This window comes from Phascolarctos cinereus, unplaced genomic scaffold (assembly GCF_003287225.1).
Source record: "Phascolarctos cinereus isolate Bilbo 61053 unplaced genomic scaffold, phaCin_HiC Scaffold_726;HRSCAF=1367, whole genome shotgun sequence".
NCBI lineage: Eukaryota > Metazoa > Chordata > Mammalia > Diprotodontia > Phascolarctidae > Phascolarctos > Phascolarctos cinereus.
In genome coordinates this window covers 408,729,334-408,755,007 of record NW_027556098.1, presented here as the reverse complement: position 1 = coordinate 408,755,007, position 25,674 = coordinate 408,729,334, and the positions used below count along the sequence as shown (strand labels likewise).

Sequence of the window (25,674 nt, the reverse complement as noted above, 5' to 3'; positions counted from 1 at the left end):
CAACTATTATCCAGTTTGATCCTCATAACAACCCTTGTGGGGTGATGGTGCTATTACTGCGCCCATAATTACAGCTGAGTGCACTGAGGCTAAAGTTAAGTGACTTGCCCAGGGTCGCACAGCTAGTGTCCGGCTGGATTTCAAGTCAAGTCCAAGTCCAGACTGCTGCCTCCAGGAAGGCAGTGAAGAGTTCATCAGGAAGGGGAGGCAAGCCCAGGACCCTCCTTTCCCTCCAGCTCCCACTACTTTCCAGTGAGACCACCCTTATTCTCTATAACAGGGGCCTCATTAATGCATTAATTCCCCCTGAAACATATAAACTAGCATGCTAAATGATCTACATGCTATCCATCCAATAGTCCACTAACTGAATACCCCCTAGCTAACCTCAACATGCCTGCTGCCTGTCTCAGACAATGCCTAGGCTACCCTTTCCCTCCAAGGGAATCCACAATAACTCTCCACTCTGCTAAATCAACATTATCCTCCCCAGGTAATTCACAAATCTTGCCAGATTATCCAGACAAAGCTCAATTTCAGGGAGCACTGGCCACACCCCAGTCCCTCTACTGTCCCTTCACACTCATGCAGGGTAGCACCGCCCCTACCTGGTTGTGGAGTACAGCGTGGGCCTGGCGCACATCTCGGAGAAAGAGCTGGTAGACGTGGGCTTGGGCCAGCGCTTCCCTGCGAGCTTCCCACAGACTCAGCAGCTTCTGCCAGCCCAGTTCCAAGTGGGGCAGCCAGTCCTCCAAGGCCAGCTCAGGCCCCAGCTCAGCCCCATCGGCCGCCAGAGCATCTCCAGCTGCCTGGATCCGCCCAAAGTCCTCTTCCCGACGGTCCATCTCTTCCTTGAGGGCAGCATGCTGGCTCAGCAAGTTATCTGCCTCCTCTAGGCAGCCTGGCAGTTGTCCTCCACCACTCGCTGACTCCTGGGCATGCACCAGCCAGTCAAGGAAGGCGTCGAGGTCGTGCAGGAATCCCTGGAGCCGAGTGGCAGTGGCCAGCGCCTCACCACAGTTCCGAGCTGCGTGGCCCAGGGCTACCCACTCGATGTCCAACTCTTCTAGCACTGGCTGCAGCCGAGGGGCCTGGGCTGGGTAACGGGCAACCAGAGCCTCACCCTCCTCTCTCAGAGCCTGCAGCCTGGGCTCCAGCGCAAGGAGAGCTGCTTCAAGGGAGCTGAGGAGCCGCTGGAGGGCCCCGCCAGCCCGTGGTGCACTCTCCACTGCCATCCGCCGCTCCCGGACCTGGCTCTTCACCTCTGCACACTCCAGCAGGTGATTCTGGACAGACAGAACCAAGTTCACCTCCTCCTTCCGCTGTTCCACGAGCTCTACAATGCTGTTCCACCTAAGTCACCGAATCATAAAACAATACAGCTATTAGGGAGCTCAGAACCCAGAAATGTCCAAGCTGGAAGGTAGCTTAGAACAAGGAATGACAAGGGCTGCGAGGGAGCTTAGAGCACAGAATGTCATTTGGCAGGGAGACTGAAAGACAGAATGTCAACAGCTGAAAGGCGGCTTAGAAGACAGAACAGCAGGGACTCAAAGGAGGCTTAGAACAAAGAATGGTAGGGGCTAGAATGGGGGCTGAGAACACAAAACTCATCTGCGCTTGAAGTGAGCTTGGAACGGAATATCAGAGCTGCAGAACATTAGAGATGGAAGAGCACTTAGAACAGGGAACGTTAAGAGCTGCGAGGGAGCTTAGAGCACAGAATGTCAGAGTTCAAAGGGAGTTTAGACCATAGAATGTCAGGGGTCAACAGGAACTTGGAACCCAGAACATTATAGCTGAAAGAGAACTCAAAGCAGAAAATGTCAGAGCTGGAAAGGATATTAGAACAAAGAATGCCATGTGCTAATTGGGAACGTAGAACTTAGAACATGGAATCAGAATTGGAAGGGAGCTTGGAACAAATAATGTGCCAGATGGGAGCTTAGAACATAGAATGTCAGAGCTTCAGGGGAGTTTAGAGCATAGACTATCAGAGACAGAATGTCAGAACCAGAAAGGAACTTAGAACATGGAATGAGAGGGCTGGAGGGAGCTATAGAACACAAAATATCAGAGCTAGGAGGAAACTAATAACAAAATGCCAGAAGCTAGAGAGCTTAGAACAAAGATCATGTGCTAAATGGGAGCTTAGAATCTGAAATCAGAACTGGAAGGGAGCTTAGAACATAGAATGTCAAGGTTCACAGGGAGTTTAAAGCACAAAACATCAGAACTGGCAGAGAGCTTAAAACATGAAATGACAGAGCCAGAAGGGAGATTAGGACATCGAATGTCAGAGCTAGAAGGGAATTTGGAACAAAGAATGTCAGAGATGAGAAGAGAGCTTAACACACAGAATATTAGGCATTAGACAGGAAATTAGGACAAAAGACCATGGAGCTAACAGGAGCTTAGATCATAGAATGACAGGGCAGGGAGGGCGCTTAGAACACAATATCAGAGCTGAAGTGGAACTTAGAATAAGGAACCTCATGACCCAGATGAAAGCTTAAAATACAGAAGACAGATCTGGAACACACAGCTTAGAATATTGCATTGTAGAACTGGAAGAGACCTAGAATACAAAACTTTGGAGCAGGAATAGAGCTTTCAGCACAGAATGTCTGAGCTGGAAAAGAGCTCAGAACACAAAATGCCAGGGCTAGAAGGTAGTTTGACTTGTCCTAAGCTACAGGTCTTAATTCCCCTGTTCAGAAACCATCAGTGGGTCTACCTTGCCTCTAGGATAAAACACAAGTTCCCATCCTGACATTGTAAGCCCTCTATAATTGGCTGTAACCTATCTCTCCAGTTCCATTTCAAATGACTCCCCATTCCAGCACTCTGGTCCATGTCCCACCTTCCTGCCTTCCCTGGCTAGCTTTCTCATGCCTGGAATGCACACCCTCCTCACTCAGTCTCTCTGGAATCCTTCATTTCCTTCCTAACTCGGCTTAGGTGCCCCCTTTTACTTGAAGCCTTTCCCAGTCCCCTTTAGTTATCAATATCTCAATTACTTATCAGTGTAAGGTTATATGCCTTCTTTCCGGAAAAATGGAAGCTCCTGGAGGGCAGGGATTCCCTGTTTCCTACAGCCTCGCCCATAGACTAGCACAGAGTAGGCGCTTGTAGTGTTTTTTGATTGAAGTCACACGGAGGTCAGACAGGAAGCTCACCTGCTATTGAGATGGTCTTGGCAAGAGCGCACCTCCTCCGAGCTGGGATGACCGCCTTCCACAAGCTGCTGGACCGTGTGATTCACATCGAGCACACGACCCATCAGACTGTTCATTTCCTGGTCCAGACTCTCAAATCTGCCAGAGGGGAGGGCGCTCAGCCTGGCTAGCAGCCTTGTGTCCTTCCGAGGGAGCCCTCGGCTCCTGCCTTTCTCTCTCCTCCCATGCCTGCCTCCCTCGTCCCAGGATCCCTCAGCCCCGCCACCCGGGCTGGTACCTGTGTTGTACAACCTCTACTTCATCAAGGTCATCAGGAACCCGCATGGCAAGCAGCCACTTCTCCTTTTCGCCAATCCAGAGTTCGCACGCATGAACTTCACTGAACATGCGGTACACGGCCAGGGCATCCCGCAGCCATTGGCGCCGCAAGCCCGCCACCTCTGCCACCTCTGCAAACAGCTGCTCCACCTCCACCACGCGGACCTGCAACGCCATGACCCCACCAGCGGCTGCCCCCGCGGCTGCCTCACGCCCTGTCCCGCCCAGCCCGGCCAGCTGCCGTCGCAAGCCCACCACCACGCCCCGGTGCGCCTCCACTTCCCCAGACAGAGCCCGGTGCTGTCGTGCCAGCCGCCGGCTCGATGCCTCATCGTGCCCGAAGTCCCCACTGGCTGCCAGCCGGTAGGCATCCCGCAGCCAGGCCAGGAGCCCGTCCAACTCTGTTCCAAACTGATGGAGGGCGCGTGCCTCTTGCAGCCGCCTCTCCCGCCTCGCTGCTGCCTCCTCTAGCCGCTGCCAGCGCCGCCGGGCACCTGCTGCCCGCTCCAACAATCCCATCGCTGGGGCATCATCGCTGCCGCTAGCTGTTAGCTCCTCACCCCGTTGCAGGGCCTGCTGCAGCAGCGCCCGCCGCCCACCTAGCTCTCCCTGTAGGATCCGGTGCTGGGCCAGGAGGCGGGCTGCGCTCGGGAGGTCATGGGGACCTCCACCTGCACCACTAGCTCTGCTCTCTAAGAGGTGCTCCTTCTCCCGTGCCCAGGCCTCGGCTTCCTCCAGCTCCTGCAACAGTGCCCACAGGGTCCGGGATGCCTCCAGCTCTGCCCGCCGCCTGCCCGCCAGTTCCTGAAGCTCCGTCAGGCAAGCGTGCACGTGGCTCACTCGGTTTTCGGATGATCTGTGGGTCACAGGGTTGGTAACCTGTGGGCAAAGGGGTGCAGAGCATTCAGGTCTCGGGCTGTGCCCGTCTCTGATGCCCCTACGCCTTAAAGCCGGCCCTGCAGACCCTGCTTGGCAAAGTGCCCGCTCAGCAGAAGCCCTGTGCCTGACCGCCCAAGCCCCGGATGTTTTAAAATGAGAGAATCAGAGAAGCGCGCACTCCTCGCATCACAGAATTCGGAATAGGAGATTCCCAGAATCTTCCCGTTTCTCTTCAAAGCCCTAGCACTGTGTCTTGCACATACTAAGGACTTAATAAATGCTTGTTAAATTGAAACTCCCCTGCAACAGTCACGGGGTGGTGGTGAGGAGGGGGCTTGGCATCCACTCTCTGCTTGGAGATTATGATGCGGACAAGAGAAAACTGGATTTGAAGTCAGAAGACCTGGATTCAAAACTCAGCTCTGCCCACTTACTGGCTGTGTGACCTTGGGTAAGTGACTTCCCCTCTCTGGGCATCAGTTTCCCCATCTGTAAAATGAGGCGATTGGACCAGATGATCTTTCTAAGGTATCTTCCAGCCCTGATGATCCTATGTTCTCCAGGAACAGGGAGCTTACTACCTATCCTGGCAGTGCATTCCATAGTGAAAAAACTTCCACAAAATGGTTACCTACCTACCCATCTTACTGAGTGATCCACTCCAGAATCCAGGAGGCTCTACTAATTCCCACCCCTGCTCACTCAGCCGGCCTGCCACCCCTGGGAGTCCCTCTGATCCCACCCTTGGTCATTTCTTCCTGCTTTCCCCTGCCCAGGGGGAAGCCCCCAGCAACCCTTTTCCTCTGTACCCTGTAGCTGGGAGAATCGCAGTGCTGTGGCATTGAGGGCCTCCACACGCTCGCTCTGGGCTGTGATGTCCCCTTCTAGCAACCCGTGTTTCTGCAGCAGGTCTTCCACCTCCAAGAGATGCTGGCCGCACTCTTTGGACACAAGCTGGGCCTGGGTAGAGATAGAGGGAAGGACACAGGGCAGAGCTGGGGCTCAGTTATTCACAGCTCCGTCTTTTTCACCTTTCTTTCTTGCAGTTACTTCTCTAACGGTCCCTTGGTCTCTCATAGATTCTAAGAGGTACTATGGACCTCAGAGGATACCTGATACTTCAGAGGGTACTTAACCTCAAAGGTCTCACTACAGCACTCTCAGAAAATGGTCATCCAGTTTCTGCTTGGAGATTGCCAGTTTGGGGGAACTCACTACCTCCCCAAACAACCCATTACACTTGGGACAGCTCTAATTGTCAGGAAGTTTTCCTTTCCTCAAACAGAAATTTGCCATCAATCCCAGCTCTGTGCTTTGGGGTAAGGTGGAAAAAGCCTAATGCCCAGTCATGACAGCCTCTGCCCCACACCCCAACCACTTGAAGAAAGTGATTTCATTCTCCCCAAATCTTTTCTTCTCCAGGATAAACATCCCCAGTTCCGAAAATCTCCAATTCTTGTCCTGTCTGCCTCTACCTCCTGGACCCTGTCTCCATCTGTATGTCTCTTAACTAAGGAACCTAGTAAGTTAAAAAAGAAAAATCTTTCCCAATGCAAAGTACAGGGTATCACACATTGTTAGGTGACTAACCGATGGTGGTTGGTTGAATTGATTTGTAATTGAATCTCTTTGCATCTCTCTGTCTCTATTTCTCTGTCTCTGTATCTCTTTCTCAGTCTTTTGCCCATGAGAGGTAAGATGATCCAGAAGAGACCTTAGTTCAAATCCTACCTCTGAGATATTATAGTTGTCGGATCATGTATGACGCAATTATATTATCATTAAAATAGGCATAATATCACCTTTAACATCAGCTCACAGAGCTGAGGCTCGAATGCTAAGTGCTTTGCAAACATTAACCTCAAATAATCAAAGGAAGTCTGTGATTCCTTTCATGTGACTATTTCCTCTGATGAGGCAAAACCCTAACTGAAAGTACTGCTTAATTATCTGTTGATCTTTCTGTTTCTGTGCCCCTGGTACTCTATTGTTTCCTGGTTTTCTGTCTGTCTGTCTCTGTGTGTGTCTTTGTGTGTGTGTGTGTTTCTCTCTGTCTCTGTCTGTCTCTGTCTCTCTCCCTCTCTCTCCACATCTCTGTCTCCAGTGTTCTCCACTGGTCCCAAGCCCATGGGCACCTGCATCTCCTCCATCCAGTCTACCATATAGACCATCTCCTGAAAGACTTTCTGTAGGGCCAGGTTCTGCTCAAGTCGAGTCCTTCGGGCTCCCACAAGCCCAGTCAGCAGCTCCCATTGGCGCAGGACACTGTCTCGCTGGGCAGCAACACGCCGTGCATCATAATAACCCTCCCCAGCCAGCGCCTGGGCCAGGTCGGCCACAGCCTGGATCCTCTCTTCATAGGATGAGATATCAGCTTCGATGGCTTCATGCTTCTTCATGGCTGCCTCCACCGCTGGTAAGTCATACCCAAAGTTGTCCTGGGTGCAGAGAGAGGTATAAAAAGGGGGAAGGGAATGATATGGAGGTGGGGGGATGGGAATCCACCAACCAAGCCCTTCTTGGTTACCCCCAGAAACTTGCCCTGTCCTGCCTAGTTACCTGGGACACGAGGCGCTGGTTCTCACTAAGCCAGCTCTCTCTCATGGCTGCCTTGTGGTCAAACCTCTGAGCCAGAAGCTCCAATTTCTCCTGCCGGATGAGCTCTCCCCGAAGAGCAACCTCCCGCTCATGCTCTGCCTTTTCTAGTTGTGTCCATGCCTAGGGAAGGAGGGAGGAGGGACAAGATCTCAACCTTATCCGTGGTCAGACCCAGCCCTTGCATCCCCCATATTCATCCCCATCATCCTCTAAACCTCGCCACTCCCTCCCCCAAATCAACCTTCTCCATCATCCCAAACCCAGGCTCTCTATTCCCTAAAGCCTGTCCTTAAACCTAGCTTTTCTTCCCTCTCCAAACCCAGTCCCTCCATTCCCCCTTCAAAGTCAGATTCTCTTAACCCTCCAAACCCAACCTTTTAATCATACCAGACCTGGTGCCTCTCCCCTTTCCTCACTCAACATCCCCCAAACAACCCAGCTTATCCTGTCTGAAGCCTCTGTCTCCTTCAACTTTTCTTCTCTGTTTCTCTGAAACCTAGCCATTACCTTTCTAAATCTAGCCACCCAATCGCCTCATAAACCCAGCCAGTCTGCCCTTCTAACCCCAGTCCCACCAAAGCCCACCCCCCATGCCATGCCAAGCTTTGTGCATGTTTCAAAACCTTGTTGATGTCAGAGATGCTGCAGCCTTCTCGGGGCACATAGAGACGCCGATTGCTGGCCCTAAGTTTGCTCTGAATACTGAAGAGCAGAACTTCTAGGTTACCTTTCTCCTGGAACCTAAAATCCAGGGAAGGGAAAATGAGTCAAGGCTCCTTGGCTGCTGTTTTTCTCTCTTCAGCACTCTTTCTCACCTGTCATATCCTCCTCCTTTCTCTCTCCCAATAGTTTGCCTCTAATGCCATTCCCCTAACATAAGGACCACTTACATTCTCCACCCTCACCCTATTCCCGACACTCTCTTGAGTCTCTCCTGCTAATACCATCCCAGTCCTCTCCAGTTCTGGGTGCTCCTCACTTGATGGGCTTCTCCAGGGTGCAGTAGGCAGTGAAAGCCTGTAGCTGCTGCTGGACGCCACTGAGAGAGTTGGCAAACCTCTGGTTGCTGATGAGGGCTACGGTCCGTTCAATCCAGGCCAGGAGCTCTGAGGCTAGCTCCTCATAACGCTCCATGATCTTCCCAATCTCTATCACCTGGTCCAGTACCTAACCCCAGCAATGGGAAGGGGACAAGATCAGTGAGGGCTTAGGGAGCCAATGAGGCTACCCTAGGACCTCCAATATTGCTTTCTCCACCCAAGCTTGGGGTACCTTCCCTATCCGCTTCCCCTCGACTGCCAGAGCCTTCATTTTGGAGAAGTAGTGGTAGTAGGAAACCACATAGGTGATGATGGATTTCTCGTCTGGAGCTTCCATGTTCACATCTGGATGGTGGGGGAGAAATGGGGTTTGAGGTGAGGGAGTCTCATGGGGGCAGGAGGGAGAAGAAAAGCATCACTGAAGCAGGGGACTCTAGGGGGCCAGAAAACAAGACCCTTGGGGAAGAGAAAGCAACTTGGTAACCAGACATCAGAAAAGTGCTAGAGAATTTTGTTGGCAAGGAATGGGATGGGAATCACTGGGGCAGTGGAAGGACAAAGCATAGTAGCAGATAGAGGGGCTGGCCCCAAAGCCAGGAGGACCTGGGTTTGAGTCCTCTTCTGGCACAAACTGGCTAGAGAACCTGGGCAAGTCTAACCTCTTAATACTCTAGACAACTCTCTAAGACCATAAGGTCCATGAAAGTGCCAACCTGGATTGGGAGAAGGGCATTCCTGACCTGGGAGCTCCTTATGCCAATAAAACATTGGTCTTGTTCCACTCCCATAATGGAAATAACACTTAAGTGTGGAGTGTAAGGACCTGTGTTCTAGTCCACCTCTGTTCTTTTTTTTTTTTAACTATCACTAAAGGAAGCTCCTGCTGACACACTCCTGCCCATGCAGGTCAGCACCTTCCCTGGACTTTAGTGTCTTTAGAACAAAAATTATTCATTTTGAACTTAAGTACATAAAAATTTAAAAAGAGAGAGAAAATTTCCATGTACACAGCACAAACTGAAAAGAGGATTCACTATAAAACCATGAATTTACATTTCACACTTTACTTTTTTTGAAAAACTATAGAAGTACTACTCATCATTTCTCAAAGCTACTAGGCTTTCTACACTTCCTTTACATTTTCTTTTGTTCTCTGCTCTTCACTTTTTATACTTTTTCCCTCCCTTCCCACCCCTCACCTTACAGATGGCTACCATTAGACACAAAATTGTATATATGTGTAAAACCATACTATACATACTCCTATTTATCAGTTCTTTCTCTGGAGGACTTTAGTGTCTTAAAGAGTTCCCTCGGCTTGGTCTTCCTGTCTTTGAGGCTGGCTATCTGCCCACCAAGCAAGGCTGCCTCTCTTGCCCTGGCTTCCTGACTTTGGGAATGGCTTTTTTCTCCTCTAGCCCTCAACTGTCCTATCTGAGCAATCCTTTCAAGCCATCAGGTCCATTTTAGGACCAACATTCTATATGTTCTAACATCGCTTCTAGCTCTGACTGTCTATGTTTTAATTTCCTGGTACAGCTAGGATAAAAGAGATTTGGAGTGAGGATACTGAGAGTTCCAGGACAGCTGGAGAAGAAACTTCACCTTCTGGGTCAAGTAGACGGGCCAGCCCCAGCTGCTGCTCAGCAGTGTGAAACGCCCGCTGTAAGTTGTAGGTGGCATTGGATTTGGTGAGCTTGCTGAAGTCCACTAGGTCTGGCCTGGGGATGGGAACAGAGAGGACAGGGCAGTGAAAGTGGAGGTGTGTGGACAGGGAAGCCCCAGACCAGAACAGCTCCCAGCCTGAGGAGGACAGAACACTGTGCCAGTGCCAGGAAGGACACGGGGTGGGGGGCGGGGAGTGGTACGTGGGGAGAGCTATTTCTCCATATATCTGTGTATACAGAGGCAGGAACAAAGGCAGGGCATCTACCTGTGTCGATGAATGAGAGCATTGAAGGCCAGGCCATCCCTCCAGCTAGTGGTGAAATTCTGAATGTTCACCTCAGGGTAACTGAGGGTGGGTAGGAAGTGGGGGGCGGGGTGACACACAGATACAAGTGACCAAGAAGCAAACAGGCAGACAGATGGAAAGATACAAATGAAAATTCAAGGAAAGAGACAGAGATTCAGGGAAAGAACAAGGTGGAGATTGATGCCAACATAAAAGAGAGAGACAGAGACAGAAGGCGGAAAAAAAGAGATGGAAAGAAGCCCAGAGAAACAGAGACACACAGAAATAAAGAGAGATAGGAAAAGACAGAAACAGCCACACCCATAGAGGGAAACAAAAGAGGAAGAGATACAATAGGCAGGAAGAGAGAGAGGGAGAGGGAGGGGGGGAGGGATGGAGGAAGGGGAAGAGAGAGAGAGAGAGAGAGAGAGAGAGAGAGAGAGAGAGAGAGAGGAGAGAGAGAGAAGAGAGGAGGGAGAGAGAGAGAGAGAGAGAGAGAGAGAGAGAGAGAGAGAGAGAGAGAGAGAGAGAGAGAAGAAAAAAATGCAAAAAGACTCAGAGAAAGAATGCAAGTCCGAGAAACCAAGAGCCATGAAAAAGGGGAGGAAAAAAAAAAGACAATTTGACAGAAAAGCACAAAGTGAAAGAAATGGATACGTGGAAAGAGGACCAGGCATGTAGAGAAACAGAGAAGGGGAGAGGGAGAGAGACAGAAAAAGGAGAGTCAGAAAGACAGAGACAGAAAGAGAGGCCACTTTATCCATCAGGCACCTTCTGCCCGCCCATTCACATTCACCTTCCCTCTACAGTCTGCCTCCCAGCCCAGAGCTCCCTCCCTCTCTTCCCACCGGAAGACTTTTCCATACTCTGAGAAGGGGAGGGGGTCCCAGAAGAGGGCAGGGGAACCCCTACCCCGCTGTCTTCATCTGACACCAGAGCAAGAGGGCATCTTTGGCAGACCGTGTTTCCTGATTGTCCTCTGTCTCTATCTTGATGACCTGAATCTGGGGGAAGGAAGGAAGGAAGGAAGGCATAAGTTGGGAGAGGATGATGTCTGGACCAACACATACACTTTGGGAGACCTCAAGACCTCTCAGAGCAATAGACATTTCAGGGAGGTCTGGCTTTAGATCCTGGAGAGAGCTTTCAGCATGGGGCAGCAAAGATTGCAGAATGAAGGGGAACTGAAATCATCTTGGTGATCACGGAGCAAGCAATTTCCTTTCTCATAACCTCAGTTTGCTCACCTGTAAAATGGGGATAGTAATACATGCTCTGTCATTGTGAGGACCAAAGGAGATAATATGTGTGAAGTGTTTAATAAACCTGAAAGCCTATAGAAATGTCAGCTAGGACTGTACTCTGTACACAGCAGGTGTTTAATAAAGGCTTGCCAAAACAATTTAAATTGGGGCCAGCTAGGTGGTACAGGGGATAGAGTCTGGCCCTAGAGTCAGGAGGACCTGAGTTCAAATTCAGCCTCAGACACATAACAGTCATTAGCTATGTGACTCCAGGCAAGTCACTTAACCCCAAATGCCTCGCGAAAAATTTTTTTTTTAATTGCATCAGGGTTAGGATGCAAGTAATGTTGTTTTAGACCATCTCTCACAGACGCTGAAGCAGGGATCCAGATTCCAGGATGAACAAAATACTAGAATTGGATTCTGGCTTAGGTCATGGTCCTAGATCAAGGCTCTTCTGTATATGGGCTATAGATCCCAAATTCTCCTCCTCCCCACGTCCCCCCAGGCTCCTGAGAAGGACCTCTAGGTTGGGACTGGCTCAAAAGAAATATAAGAAGACTTTCTCCCACTTCTTCGAAGAGGTGAAGGCTCATGGGTAGGAAGCACTGTATAGAAATAAGGTCAGACTTTTTCAATATATTGATAAATTTTGCTGAATTGTTTTCTTACTCTTTTAAAAATTCCTTATCATATGGGAAAATGCTATCCATACCCAGGGAAAGAACTGATGGAGTCTGAATGCAAATTCAAGCATACTATTTTCACCTTCTTGGGTTTTTTTTCCCCATAGTTTTTTTTTCCCTTTTGTTCTGTTTCTTCTTTCACAACATGACTAATGTAGAAATATGTTTTACATGACTGCATGTGTATAACCTGTATCAAATAGCTTGCCTCTTGGGGAGGGGAGGAAGGAGGAAGGGAGAAAAATTTGGAACTTAAAATCTTATTTAAAAAAATGAATGTTGAAAATTGTCTTTACATGTAATTAGAAAAAATAAAATACTATATTAACAATCCTTATTATAAAAGATGTCTTTGGGGGATAGGGGAATAGATAGTGTGGAAGATATAGGTGATGTTAAAAACAAAATGTATCAATAAAAATTTATTTTTGAAAAGTTCCAAGCTCCATAAGGAAAATGGGTTCTGGGTTGGAGAGAATGTAATACAGATGTGGGGGTTATGATTGGGACCTGAGAGAGAGGTAAGAGTTAAGGCTGGGATACCACTGTTATGCCTATATCCTAAGGAGATAAAGGAAAGAAAAAAAAGTCCTATATGTACAAAATTATTTATAGCAGCTCTTTTCATAGTAGCCAAAAATTGAAAATTAAAAGGTTGTTCTATTGGGGAATAGCTGAACAAGTTATGGTATGTGAATGTGATGGAATGCTCTTGTGCTATAAGAAATTATGAAGGGGATGGTTTCAGAGAAACCTGGGAAGACTTGTATGAACTGATGCAAAGTGAAGTGAGCAGAACCAGGAGAACAATTTATACTATAACACCAACATTGTAAAAGCAAATGGTTTTGAATGACTTAAGAATTCTGACCAATAATACTATTGTGCTATAAGAAATGATGAGCAGGCAGACTTCAGAAAAACCTGGAAAGACTTGTATGGACAGATGCTGAGTGAAATGAGAAGAACCGGGACAACATTGTACACAGTAACAGTCACATTGAGCAATGACTGACTTTGATAGCTCTTCTCAGCAATGCAAAGATCTAAGACATCTCCAAAAGACTCATGATGGAAAATGCTATCCACATTCAGAAAAAGAATCACGGAGTGTGAGTGCAGATGGGAGCATACTATTTGCTCTCCTTTTCTTTTGTTGTTTTGTTTTACTTCTTTCTCATGGTTCCTCTCATTAGTTCTAATTCTTCTTTACATCATGACTGATGTGAAAAGATGCTTAATATGAATGTATAAGTAGAGCCTAAATCAGATCGCATGCTATCTTGGGGAAAAGGGAGAAAATTTAAAGCTCAAAATCTTATGGAATGAATGCTGAAAACTAAAAATAAATAAATTAAATATTAAAAAAAAAAATAATTAAGCACCCCCCCCCAAAAAAAGGAATTCTGACCAATATAATGAGCAACTAGGATTCCAAAGAACCAGTGTCAAAGAATGGTCTCCACCTCCTGACAGAGAGCTAAGGGGCTAAATATGCAGAATGAAACACATACTTTTTGGACATAACCAATAGGACAATTTTCTTTTGCTTGACTAGGAATATTTGGGAAGAGAAGAGAAGGGAACAGGCATTAATTTAGTGCCTCCTGGGCACCAGGCACTGTGCTAAGCACTTTACAAATATTGTCTTATTTGACCCTCACAACAGCCCTGGGAGGTAAGAGCTATTAATATCCCTGTTTTACAGTTGAAGTAACTGAGGCAGACAGAGGTTAAGTGACTTGTCCAGCATCATACAACTAGGGTGGAGGGAAATGGGAGAGAGAAAAAATAAATGCTTGATTGTGCTAGTGGGGGAAAACAAGAAGAATTAAGGCTTCTAGGGGAGAATTCTGAGTTTGCTTCTGGGACAGGATGAGAGTACTAGACTCTCAGGAAAGGGAATGCTCTAGGTCAGAATGAGTCTTTCAGATACCCAGGTATGGATTCTAGGTTAGGGTAAGCATGTCAGACTCCTGGGGAGCCAGAGGTAAGAGTTAAGGCTGGAATACCACTGTTATACCTATCCTCTAAAAGAAAGAGGAGAAAGTCCTATAGTGAATAGAAGTTATAGGATCATATCTGGGTCAGAATAAAAGTTTTGGATTCTTGGGGTCTTCAGATTCCAGAAATGGGTTCTGAGTCAGGGTGAAAATTGTGGCCCCTGGGCATGGGAAGTTTTAGAATCTGGGTCACAGTAAGAATTCCAGGCTCTCAGCAAGGAGAATGTTCTAGGTCAAAGTGAAATTTTTTTTAGACTCCCAGGTAGTGGTTCTAGGTCAGGGCAAGTACATCAAAGTCCTAGGGAAGGGGGAGGGGAGATGCTTGCACTGGGTTCTATTTCCAGTTGGGAATTTTAGTAGAATTCTGGGTCTAGGTAAGAGTTGCGAATTCATAGGTAAGGATTCTAAGATTGAGTCCTAAGTCAGGGTGAAAGATTAAGGCTCCTAGATAGGGATATTAGGATTGAATTCTGGGTCAGAGTAAGAGTTCCAAACTGGTAGTCAAGGAGTTCTAGGTCACAGTGAGTGTTCCAGATTCCTGAGTGAGGACAGGTGTTGCAGGACTGAGTTCTAGGTCAGGGCAAGTGCCATAAAGATCTAGATGACAGTTCTAGGATTGAGTTCTGAGTCATGGTAAGCATCCCAGGTTCATGGCTCAAGGCTTGAGAATTGAGATTTGAGGTCAGGGTAAGAGTTTTGAGACTCCTATGTGGGGCACTAGGTTTGGGCTCTAGATCAGGAAAGACAGGAATCCTAGACTTCTGTGTTGGCCTTCAGAGAGGAATTTCAAGGTTAGAACAAAGGACAGCTCCAGAGACAAGGTTCTGTATCAGGGCAACACTTCCACACTCGCCTGGGGAGAGACGATTCTGGGTCATGACTACCTGGAAGCGAAGAATGATGGTCCAGACCAGCCCCAAGGTGAGCCGGTGATTCCCATCCACAATATCATGGGAGCCCACATTCTCCAGGTGGACACGCTGCTCCTTCAGGAACTGCAATGCCTTGTCCACATTCTCCAGGGAATGGATCCTCATCCGGCCCCGTGTGGGCCGTGGCTGGGGAAAGAGAATGCACACAGTCCTTTCTCATCCTCTGTATTTAGGGTCCAGGTCCCCGGGGCCTCCCACTCCCCAGCCGGCCCAAGCCCAGCTTCTCCTCACCAGCTGCTCCCCTGACAGCACTTCCAGAAGTCGAGTGAGCACATAACCATCACGCAGGTCTCCATACAGGTCACTGATGCGGCAGCCCACACGTCCCAGGTGAGAGTTCACCCATTTGGTGAAGGTCTTCTTCTGCACTGCCTCCCGCTCATCTAGGGAGTAAAGTCATCCTGCTTCTTCCCCAGCCTGCGCAGACCTCTCAGCCCCCTGCGCCCCAAGTCCAAAGCCTCCTGTCCCTGCCTCCCACAGTTCCACGGTCTCTAGTCCCCCACCACTCTAATTCTCTGGCTTCTGCTCCTCTCCTGTCCCAACTCCCTGACCTCTGGTCTCCACTTGACTCCAGCTCCCTAGACTTTACTCTTACTGCCGCCAGTTCCCCAGCCTCTGCTCCCCACTTGCCCCAGTTCCCTGGCCTCCCATCATCCACCTGCCAAGGCCTTGATCCGGGAACACTCAAAGAGAGAGGCAGCTGCATTGCCTGACCCAGAAACTGCTGCTGGGGCCACTGTGAGTTCCCGATCCCAAGCTCGCTCAGGGCTCTCCCATCGGGTGGGGTTGTTGTTGTTGATTGAGGGTGGCCCTTCCATGTTGTCCAGTTCCCCAGGGCCCCCCGGCATGTGGGCCATCAAAGAATGTGCAGGCCTTTGGGAGGGAGAGAAGGAGATCCATCAGAAATGTCTCAATTCAGGGTCAGCACTACCAGTCCCCCACCCAACCTCCTCACAACACAGACAGAGGCCCCAGGCATCCCTGAAAGCAATTCACCTAAACAGCCTATGGCATCCCTGCTCCCATGCCCGACTCTCCCCACTTGTCCATCTACCCATTCATTCAGTAAAAAGTAACGTTGGTACCATGTGCAAAGCGCTGGGATGGAGAGCTCGGTAAATCATAACACACCCACAGATAACTATAATTCAGTTATTCTATGATCTATTCATTAGAGAGGAACAGAAAAACAGTATGTGTCGTCCAAGAGGGATGCTCATTACTGACTGTGAAGTCACTGGAAGGGACTACGGGGGTCATCTGGCCCAGTCTTCCCATTTTACAATCTGGGGCTGGAAGAGACCATCTATTTTACAGATGAGACTTTAAGTGACTGACCCAGGATCCCAGAGATAGGGAACTGCCTAGAACCCAAACCCTCAGAGCTGGCCAGGGCTAGCACCCTCTTCCTCCTGGGCTACCTTTCCTCTCCTGTGGCAGGAGGGAGGACATTGCACCTCGGAAACAACCTGAGCAACTCATAGCAATGAGAGAGCACAGAATGAGTCTGGGGAACAGAGATGTGGGTGGTCTGGCTGTAGAGGAGAGCCCTCTACAGAGAGAGAAGGGCAACCATGTCAGAGAAGGCTGGAAAGTCAGGGTCATGTCCATGACATCCCATCCTTTCCTATATTGACCCACCCAATGAACACTTCTGAAATGCCTTATAAGGGTCAGGCAATAGGGCTACCGATGAAAAACTAACAACAGCCTCTGCCTTCACGGAGTTTCTGTTCACAATCATCTGAAGAGGAAGGAGAAAGCAGTAATAGCTTGGGAGGTCAGAAAAGGTTGTCCAAAGGAGGAAGGTGTCACATGTGTGGAGCCTTGAAAGAAGCAGGGAATCCTAAGAAGGGGAAATGAGAAAGGTATAGTGAGAAGGCAAGGAGCCAGGAGACCAAGTTCCGGTAAAAGCAAATAATAATGGGACTACCAGTAGTAGTAGTCACAGCTAACATTTATACAGTGCTTATGAGGTGCCAGGCACTGTGCTAAGTAAGCATCTTACTATCTCATTTGATCCTGACAGCAACCCTGGGAAGTGCGTGTAATTGTTATCCCCATTTTACACATGAGGCAAAGAGGGGTTAAATGACTTGCCTGGGGTAGTTATTAGCCAGTAAATGTCTGAGGCTGCATTTGAACTCAAGCCTTCTTAGCTCCAACTCCAAGAGCTCTAGCCACTGTGCCACCTAGCCCCTAGAACACAGAGTGTGCAAAGGGGAATAGAATGCAAGCCCAGAAAAGTCAGCTGGAACCTGACCGGGAATGCCACTTTGGGGATTTTTTTATTTTATCTGACAGACAATAGGGAGCTATTGACTCTTCTTGGTCAGGGGAGTGACACAGTCCGACTTGGCTCTAGATGGATTATCTTCACAGCTTCATGGAAGATGGGTTGGAAAGGGGGGAAAACTTAAAGCTAAGAAGGCATCCAATTAGGGCAATAGTCTAAGCAAGAGGTGATGTGCATCTGAACAGGGGAAGCCATCCAAATAGGAGGAAGAGAGCAGGGTCCAGAGATGTTGCAGAGATAGACCAGACAAGACTTGGTGATTGATTAGATTCGAGGAGAGTTAGAGAGTCAACGGTGACTTGTGGGTTTTGTGCCTGGGTGAGTAAGACAAAAATGGCAATGCCCCAAAGAGAAATGGGAAACCGAGAGAGGGGTAGGTGTGGGGAAGGAAGCAAAGGTCTGTTGTGGATACACTGAGTCTGCAGAACTGCTGGGGGATCCAAGAGAAGGTGCCCAATAAGCAATTATACCTCAGGGAAGAGATCGGGAGTGGGCATATGATCTGGGAATCAGATTGGCATAAGTGACCCATGAACACACAGGAACAGATGATCTCACCAAGGGAGAGGATACAGAGAAGAGTCCTGGGTGACCCAAACAATTGTCCAACAATCATTTACTGAACATTCATTATGCACTAGATGGGAAGCACTGTGGCCTCAAAGCCAGGAAGACTTGGGTCCTTCCCCTAACACATACTGGCTATATGACCCTAAGCAAGTCACTTCACCTAGAAAAGCAACTGTCCACTCTACAAGACCACAGAAGAGGTGCCATCTTGAATTAGTAGATTGGTAATGTCAATTACCATTGAAATCTCAAGTCCACTTCCTATCCCCATAAGTCAGGAACTGGGTATGCAAAACCGAACAATTCCTGACTTTAAAAACTACATTCTATTGGGAGAGGAGGACATACAACACACACACACACACACACACACACACACGAATACAAAATATTTACAAGGTGAATGAAGAGTGATATTTGGAGGGGAGAGGACAATCATCGGGAGATGTCAGGAAGACACCCCGTGTGCTGACCTGGGAAGGAAGCAAGGAATCCTAAAAAGCAGAGGGGAGGAGGAAGAGCTTTCCAGAGCCAGGGAACACAGGATGAGGAAACGAGGAGATGGAAGGTGACAACAGGAACAGCAAGTAGGTCAGGCCAGTGGCAATGAAATGTATGAAAGGGAATAACATGGTGTCATAAGTCTAGGAAGGAGGGAGGCTGGAGCCAGTCTGTATGCCAAAAAGAGAAGTTTAGGTTTGATCCTAAAGGTGATAGAGAGTCATTGCAATTTCTTGAGCAGGTGAATAACATAGTTGGACCTCTGCTTTAGGAAAAAGTAAAAAAAATAGCAACAGGAGGCAGAGAAATAATAATATTGGCTAGCATTTACAGTACTTTAAGGTCCACAAAGTACTTTACATGTATCATCTTATCAGGTCCTCACAACCATCCTGTGGAATAGATTCTATTATTATTTGCCAGTTGAGGAAACTCAGACTCACAGAGTTTAAATGACTTGCCCAGGGTCACACAGCTAGTAAGTGTCTGAGGAAGGATTTGAACTCAGTCCAAGGCATCTACATAGTCTGAATGAGAGAGTGGAGTGGCTGTGTGAGTGGAGTGGAGCCAGCTGGGAGATATGACAAGACTTAAAAGCCAAACTGGACACGGGAACCGAGGGAGAGGGGGAAATGGAGGATGACAAGTGGTGGTGCCTTTAGCAACAAGAGAGAAGTTAGAAAGTGGAGTGTGTTTGAGGGAGGCAGGAACAGAATTCTGTGTTGAATATGTCAAGATGAAATGGGACATCCACTGGAAAAAGTCTAATAGGTCAAAGAATCACAGAATTTTGGAGCTGAATGTCCCCTCTGTGGAATGCAGTCTAACCCAGACCCAAAAGGAATCCCTATTATAGCTTCCTTAGTAAGTAACCATAGCCTCTGCTGAAAAAATCCACTAAGAGGAAACTCGTTGCTTCCCCAGGCAGCCCACTGCACTTGGAATAGCCCTAATTGGGGGGAAGTTTCTCCTGAAATCAAACCTAAATTAACCACTTTGCAATCTCCTACTCCTTTCACTCCCCCCCCCCCATTGCTCCTCGTTCTGTCCTCTAAAGCTAAACAAAACAAACTTTATCTTTATTCCACCAGGCAGTCCTTCAAACCCTTGAGGATAGCTACCATGCTTCCCTCTCCTCTGGACTAAACATCCCCGGTTCCTTCAAATGGTCCTCATGTCTCGGGCTGAAAGATTTCCATCATCCTCAGTGCCCCACTCTGAACACTCCAGCTTGTTGATGTCTTCTCAAACTGTGGCCACCAGAATTGGCCACAACAGTCCAGCTGTGTTCTGACTAGGGCAAATGACATTGTAACCCTCATTCCCTTATTCCTAGAAGCTCTGCCTCTCTTAATGAGCTTTGGCTCATTCATTTTCCTGGCTGGCCCATCATTCTGCTAACTCACAGGACCTTGTAGTCTACTAACACCACAGGCTCTTTTTCAGAACTGTGCATATACCTTCTCCATCCTTAGGTTTTTTTTGGGGGGGGGTTATCTTTTTTTTCTGACCATCTGAAGCCATGTCAAGTTTTCCATTATTCACTCTTAAATTCTGTCTTATTAGATTCATTCCAGTGCTCTAGCCTGTCCAGATCTTGTAGGGCCTGCCAGTGGATTAGCTGTCCTTCCCACTTGGTGATGTGAAAACAGAGTTTGGGTCAGACATCAGAGTTGGATATGCAGACCCCAAAGTCGTGGCCTGATGAATGACAATGGAACCCACAGGAGCTGATGATAACCAAGAGTAAGGGTATGGAGAGATAAAGGAAGAAAACTCAAGAGAGAATCCTGGGGGATGGGGCAACTAGGTGCCACTGCAGTGGATAGAACACTAGTCCTGGAGTCAGGAGGACCTGAATTCAAATCCAGCCCTAGACACTTACTAGCTGTGTGATCCTGGAGAAGTCACTTAACCCCCCCAAAAAAAGAAGGAATCTTAGGGGACATCCACAATTGGAAGGGCTGGATCATCAAAGGAGACTGATAAGGAATAGATACATAGAATCAAGGAGAACCAAGAGAAAGAACAGGAAGAAGAGAACATCTAGGAGGAAGGGGTGGTCAAAGTGTTAAATGCTGAAAGGAGTGATTAAAATATCCATGCCCTTTGACCCAGAGGGTCCCACTGCTCGGCATTTGTCAATGACAAAAATAAAGTCCCCCTACACACTAAAATATCAATAGCAGCACTTTCTTTGGCAGCAAAGAACCAGAAACAAAGTGGATGCCTGAATGGCTGAACAAACTGTGTATGTAATGTAATGAATGTAATGAAATATTACTGTGTTACAAGAAACAATGAACATGATAAACACAAGTGGCATGAGGGGCTGGGCTGGGTCATGAGGGCTCAGTCCTGTGATTCTATCCCTTTGATAAGGCTCCTCCTAGAAGTTCCTGATGAATGGAATGATTCAGAGCATGTGCAGATAGCGAAGCCAGAGAAGACTTATACCAAGTGATGCAAAGTGAAGGACGCAGAACCAGGAAAATAATGTACAGTCAATCAATAAACATTTATTAAGTGCTTACTATGAGCTGGGAATACAAAAAGAGGTAAAAAACAATCTATGAAATGACAACAATGTAAGTGGAAAAAAGAACCATAAAATAATACGAACGGAATGCCCAGAATTTTAATGACTAAGCTTGGCTCCAAAGAAGCCCCATGAGGAAACACCTCCTCCCATTTAACAGAGGTGGGGGGCCATGGGTATGAGTCAGTGCATATAACTTCAAACTTTTGTGATATGTTGATTGGTTTTGCTGAACTTTTTCTTCTTCTTTTTTATGTTTTATTATAAGAGATATCCCCCTGGAAGGGAGCAGGGAAGAGAGAGATGCCGTAGGAAAAACCTGGGTGATATGAAAGAAAAGCTAGCAAGATTTTTTTTAAATAGAGAACCTTGCTAGCCTTGAAGAAAGAAGCTTGGTTGAGTGATGAGGTTGGAAATTGGACTGCAAAGGGTTGAAAAGTAAGTGGGAAGATCAGCAATGAGTGTGAACAGCTCTTTCTAGGTGTTTCACTATAAAAAAGTGGATAGATACAGTATGAGAGCCTGTGATCCGGTTAAGATATTTTAGGGATGAGACAGACATGAAGCAAGGAAGGAGCCAGTAGATTAGAAGAAATTGGAAGATAATAATAATAACTAGGATTTCTATAGCAAAGTGCTTAAGTAACAGTAATAATAAGAAGAATAGCTAACATTCATATAACGTCTACTATGTGGTCGGCACTGTGCAAAGCACTTCACAAATATTATCTCATTTTCTCCTCACAAAAACCCTAGGAGGTAGGTGCTGTTATTATCCCCATTTCACATTTGAGGTAACTGAGGAAGACAGAGGTTAAATGACTTGCCCAGGGTCACACAGCTAGTAAGTGTCCAAGGCTAGATTTGAACTCAAGTCTTCCTGACTCCAAGCCCAGCACTTTGTCCATTTCAACCACTTAGCTGCCCCTATTCTGGGGCTTTCCCCCCTTAGTTACCTTCCATCTACTGTGTAAGTATCGTGTACGGACCTATTTGTTTATGAGAAGCAGCATGGTGTGGTAGAGAGAAAGCTGATCTCAAAGCCAGGACGACCTTGCTTCAGATCCTGCCTGTGACCCATCCTGGGTGACACTGGGCAGGCAACTTAACCCCTTGGTGCTCTAAATCTCTCTCTAAGACCCTAAGTTGCTGAATAGGTGCCTTAGGACAAAGGAGCTTCAACCATCAAAGGAGTTGTGTGTGCTACTGAAAGGCCAGATCCAGTCTCTCTTCGGTCCATTAGAATGGAGGCTCCCTGAAGGCAGGAACTGTTTTTGCCTTTCTGCACATCCCCAGTGTTTAGCATAGTACTTGGCACATACTAAGTGCTTAATAAATGCTTCTTGTTTGAGCTGCTAGAGGAAAAGGGAAGGAATGGGATCAAGGGCACAAATAGAGGGGTTAGCCTTAGTGAGGAAGCTGACTTAGTGAGGAGAAGAACCTGGAGCAAAGGAAGAGGGGGATGTGAAGGGATCTTGAGATATAGAGGAGGAGAGGAGAGGGAAGACATTGAATGGTCTTGATTTCCTCTGTAAAGTATGAGACAAGGTCCTCTTCTAGGAGGGAGTGAGGAGAGGGTAGTATGGGAAGCTTATGGAGAGAACAAGGGTTTGAAGCAGTTACTGACATTCAGTCCGTCAGGGGAGAGTAAATAGGATTGCTTTGTGGCAATGAGAGCCTAACTGAGATTGGATAATATCCATTTGTGGCAGACCCAGGCAGGGGGTTTATGTGACTATTTCAGCACCACTGAAATTGCTGAAATGAGTAAGAGTGGAGAAGATAGAGGGTGGGAGAAACCCAAGTATGGTGAGGGTTTAGAAAGGAATAATTGGTGACAGGGCAAGAGGTCAAGAAAGTAGAGGATGGTGTATGGTTGACCTGATTAACTCCAGGACCAAGACTGGGAAAGGAGTAAAGCCAAGGTGAGATGATGACCTTGGAGAAGGGACGAAGGAACCAGAGGTGATAGTAAAGGCAAAGAATAGAATAGGAAGGGGTGAGACTCAGGGAGAGATGAAAGGATAGGAGATTATGGGCCAAATAAAGGGATTTCATGGTTCTTGTCATGGGAGTGAAACATTCATGGGTGATGGTGAGACCAAGGGTGCAATCACCTTTGTGGGTGGCTGTGAGTGAAGGTGTAATTCATGGCAGTTGAGGAAGTTGATAAGGAAACATACGTATGTTGAAGTCTCCAAGTATAAGGGTAGAAGTTGGGGTTCTAAAGAAGACTGTTAATTCCTTGACAAAGGAAGAAGCTGGTAGCTAACTCCTGCCCAGATCCGAATGGGGGATAGATCTGAGAGGAGTGAAGCTCAAAAGAAGAAAGGATTCTGAGTGCTGGCAGTAGTGATAAGGTCTGGAAATAACCCTGAAGAGCAAGGAGCATATCTCCGACCCCTGCTAATTCAGTTGGGGGAGGGGGAATGAGGAAGGGCATCCAATCCTGGAAAGACTGTCCAAGGAGGCAGTGTCTCCTAGGGCGACCAGTTTTCCCTGAGTAGCAGAAGAAGGAAAGTACCCCAACAGAGAACGTCTAAGATGAGGAGTCTGTTAATCAACCAGTGAGCCCAGTATGTGCCTGACTGATGACAGAATGAGGGTTCCAAAGAGCCTTGTGCAAGGGGAGAGTGCAGCTGGATAGATACCTGGGGAGGGCTAAGACAAGGGTAGATGGAGATGAGAGAGCAGGGCTAAGAGCAAGAGACAGAGATGATTTTCCAGGTGGCAGCTGGTGATTTTCTAAATCATAAGCATTAGGTGAGGAAGAAGTAGCAGCTGGCTAGCCATAAGACAAGGCTGCATGCTTAAAGAATAGGAAAATGTACGGCGATCCCTGCAAAGAAGACAAGAACCAGGAAAGATCAATGCCACCCACAGCAAGGGAGGAGAGAGTGTCTGGAAGGAAGATGCTAGCAACCATGTCAAAAGCTACACAAAGATCCAGGAGGAAGAGGACTGGGAAAGGACTGAAGAATTAAGCAAGAGATTAGCATTAACCTTTGAGAGCAGTTTCAAGGTAGGAGAAGGGCTGGAAGCCAAGGCTCTTACAGGTTGGAAAATGAGTAGGTAGTGAGGGAATGGGGGCAGAGAACATAGCCTAAAGATGTGACTATAAGACTAAGAACACTGGAAAGGACAGAGAGTGATCAAAGGGGGACAGAAGCTAAACTCTTAGGTTTCTTCCAGCTCAGACATGCTAAATTCTATGATTCTGCAGTTCAGGAGAAGGGTCATTCAGAGACTGAATTAGGGAAAGAGAGGGAGGGAGAAACAATAAAAGGAGCCTGAGGACAGACTCACAGGGTAGGCCTGAGATGTAGGGGACAGGATTGTTTCATCTCTGTTTCCTCATCTGTAAAATGAGAGCTACAGACCACATGATTTCTAAGCCCCCTCATAATTCTAAATCCTATACTCATGACAGTAAGAAGTTCTTTCTGTTAGCTTTGGAGGTGATGAGGTGAAGTGAGGAAGACAATCCTGTGATACGCCCTCTGGGCATACGAGCCATCTTTTCTGTAGTCCCTGGCTCTCACACACTCACCTCTGAAGGAAGACAGAAGGAGAAGGAGACAAGTCACTCTTTCCTCTGAAGACCAAGAGAAGGTAGAGGGGAGGGAAGAAGCTGGACCTGGGAGATGACAAATGTTCTCCAGGGCCTACTGGGACCGTAGAAAGACAGGGACAGGGCCAAGGGCTGGGAGATCCTGGGGGATGCCTAAAGCACCACGTGGTTAGCAAGGATTGGGTTGGAGGGAGCCTGGGGCTGGGTGTGTGAATGCTGGGAAGTGACTATTCTGGTCTCTACAACCAGACCCGCCCTCCCCAGCAGGCCCCAGAACCCCCAGTCCTACACCTATACACCACCCCCCCACGCCTGCAGTTCTGAAACATTAGGATGAACACAGGATGAGCATGGAATGAGAAGGGAGTGGAGACAGATTCCAAGGGTTTGGGAGGGCATCTTGACCCTGTCCGGCCCCACAGTCCTCCAGAGACAGCGGCCCCATGGGAACTGGTCCAATTAGCACACATGTGTCCCTGCATCTCTGCACACACACGCACCCCGAGGCGAGCTGCCCCCAGACCATGGGTCGGGGGGACAGGGAGTGAGATACCAGGCCGCGGAGCCTAGGGTAGTGAGCACTGGGGACGCGGCCGCCCGTGGGAAGGTGCCCTCCGCCTTACTCCCCCCCTCCTCCCCCCCTGCCGAAGGTGCTGACGGCCCAGGGCTGGGTGGGGGCCGCAGGGCATCGGAGGAAAAAGGAGGGCAGGCCGGGTCGCAGCCCTATCCCCACATCCCTTCTGCCCGGGGCGCAGGGCCTGCTGCCCCAGGGTCTCACCTGCGCCTGCCTGGCCCCGGCCGCTGCCTCCGCGCTCCAGCCGCCCCTCCTCCTTGTCCTCTTCCTCTGATGCCGCTGCAGCTGCTGCTGCAGCAGCTGCCGGAGCTCCGGCGGGCCCCGGGTCCTCTGACCGCCGCCGCCGCCGCCGCCGCCGCTGGGCTTGGGCCTGGGCCGCATGCGCCGCCGCCGCAGCCGCCACCGCCGATGCGCCGCTGGCCCCCCGCCCCCAGCTCCGCGCGCTCCCCTCCGCCAGCCTGGATCCACGGCAGCGATCTGCCCCCTCACCCCCTACCTTCGATTGGCCCCTAGGCCCCCTAAGTCCCCCAAGGTGCACTTGGCCAGGGGCCCTCTCACGCCCTACTCAGCCAGACATGTGACCCCTGGAGCTCATCGGAAGTCCCCTCTGCTCAGCTCCCCACTACCACTGACTCCGTCACCCATACATGATCGAAGACCCCGGCCCCTCTTCTTACTCTTTGTTTTCATTTCACCAACTGGCGCTAGCCCGGATCCTCCAAGCCATCCCCTCTCTCCTCACCATCTTGACCCCCTCAAGTGACCTAGAGCTCTCCTCTCCCCAAGTCCC

General features: G+C 48.6%; 1 protein-coding gene across 1 annotated transcript in view; it reads right to left on the bottom strand.

Annotated features, from left to right (window-relative positions):
• Window positions 1-25,253, bottom strand: part of SPTBN4 (spectrin beta, non-erythrocytic 4) — a 57,755-nt gene extending 32,502 nt beyond the window's left edge. The window contains 17 exon segments of the mRNA XM_020979156.2: window positions 609-1,353; window positions 3,180-3,317; window positions 3,457-4,343; window positions 4,345-4,376; window positions 5,186-5,336; window positions 6,512-6,814; window positions 6,936-7,094; window positions 7,598-7,715; window positions 7,954-8,141; window positions 8,247-8,359; window positions 9,620-9,735; window positions 9,948-10,028; window positions 10,881-10,972; window positions 14,786-14,959; window positions 15,065-15,216; window positions 15,492-15,706; window positions 25,089-25,253. Of these exon segments, the coding sequence (XP_020834815.1) occupies window positions 609-1,353; window positions 3,180-3,317; window positions 3,457-4,343; window positions 4,345-4,376; window positions 5,186-5,336; window positions 6,512-6,814; window positions 6,936-7,094; window positions 7,598-7,715; window positions 7,954-8,141; window positions 8,247-8,359; window positions 9,620-9,735; window positions 9,948-10,028; window positions 10,881-10,972; window positions 14,786-14,959; window positions 15,065-15,216; window positions 15,492-15,690 (3,648 nt within the window). The 5' untranslated portion in view covers window positions 15,691-15,706; window positions 25,089-25,253.
• Between the last annotated feature and the right edge of the window lie 421 nt (window positions 25,254-25,674).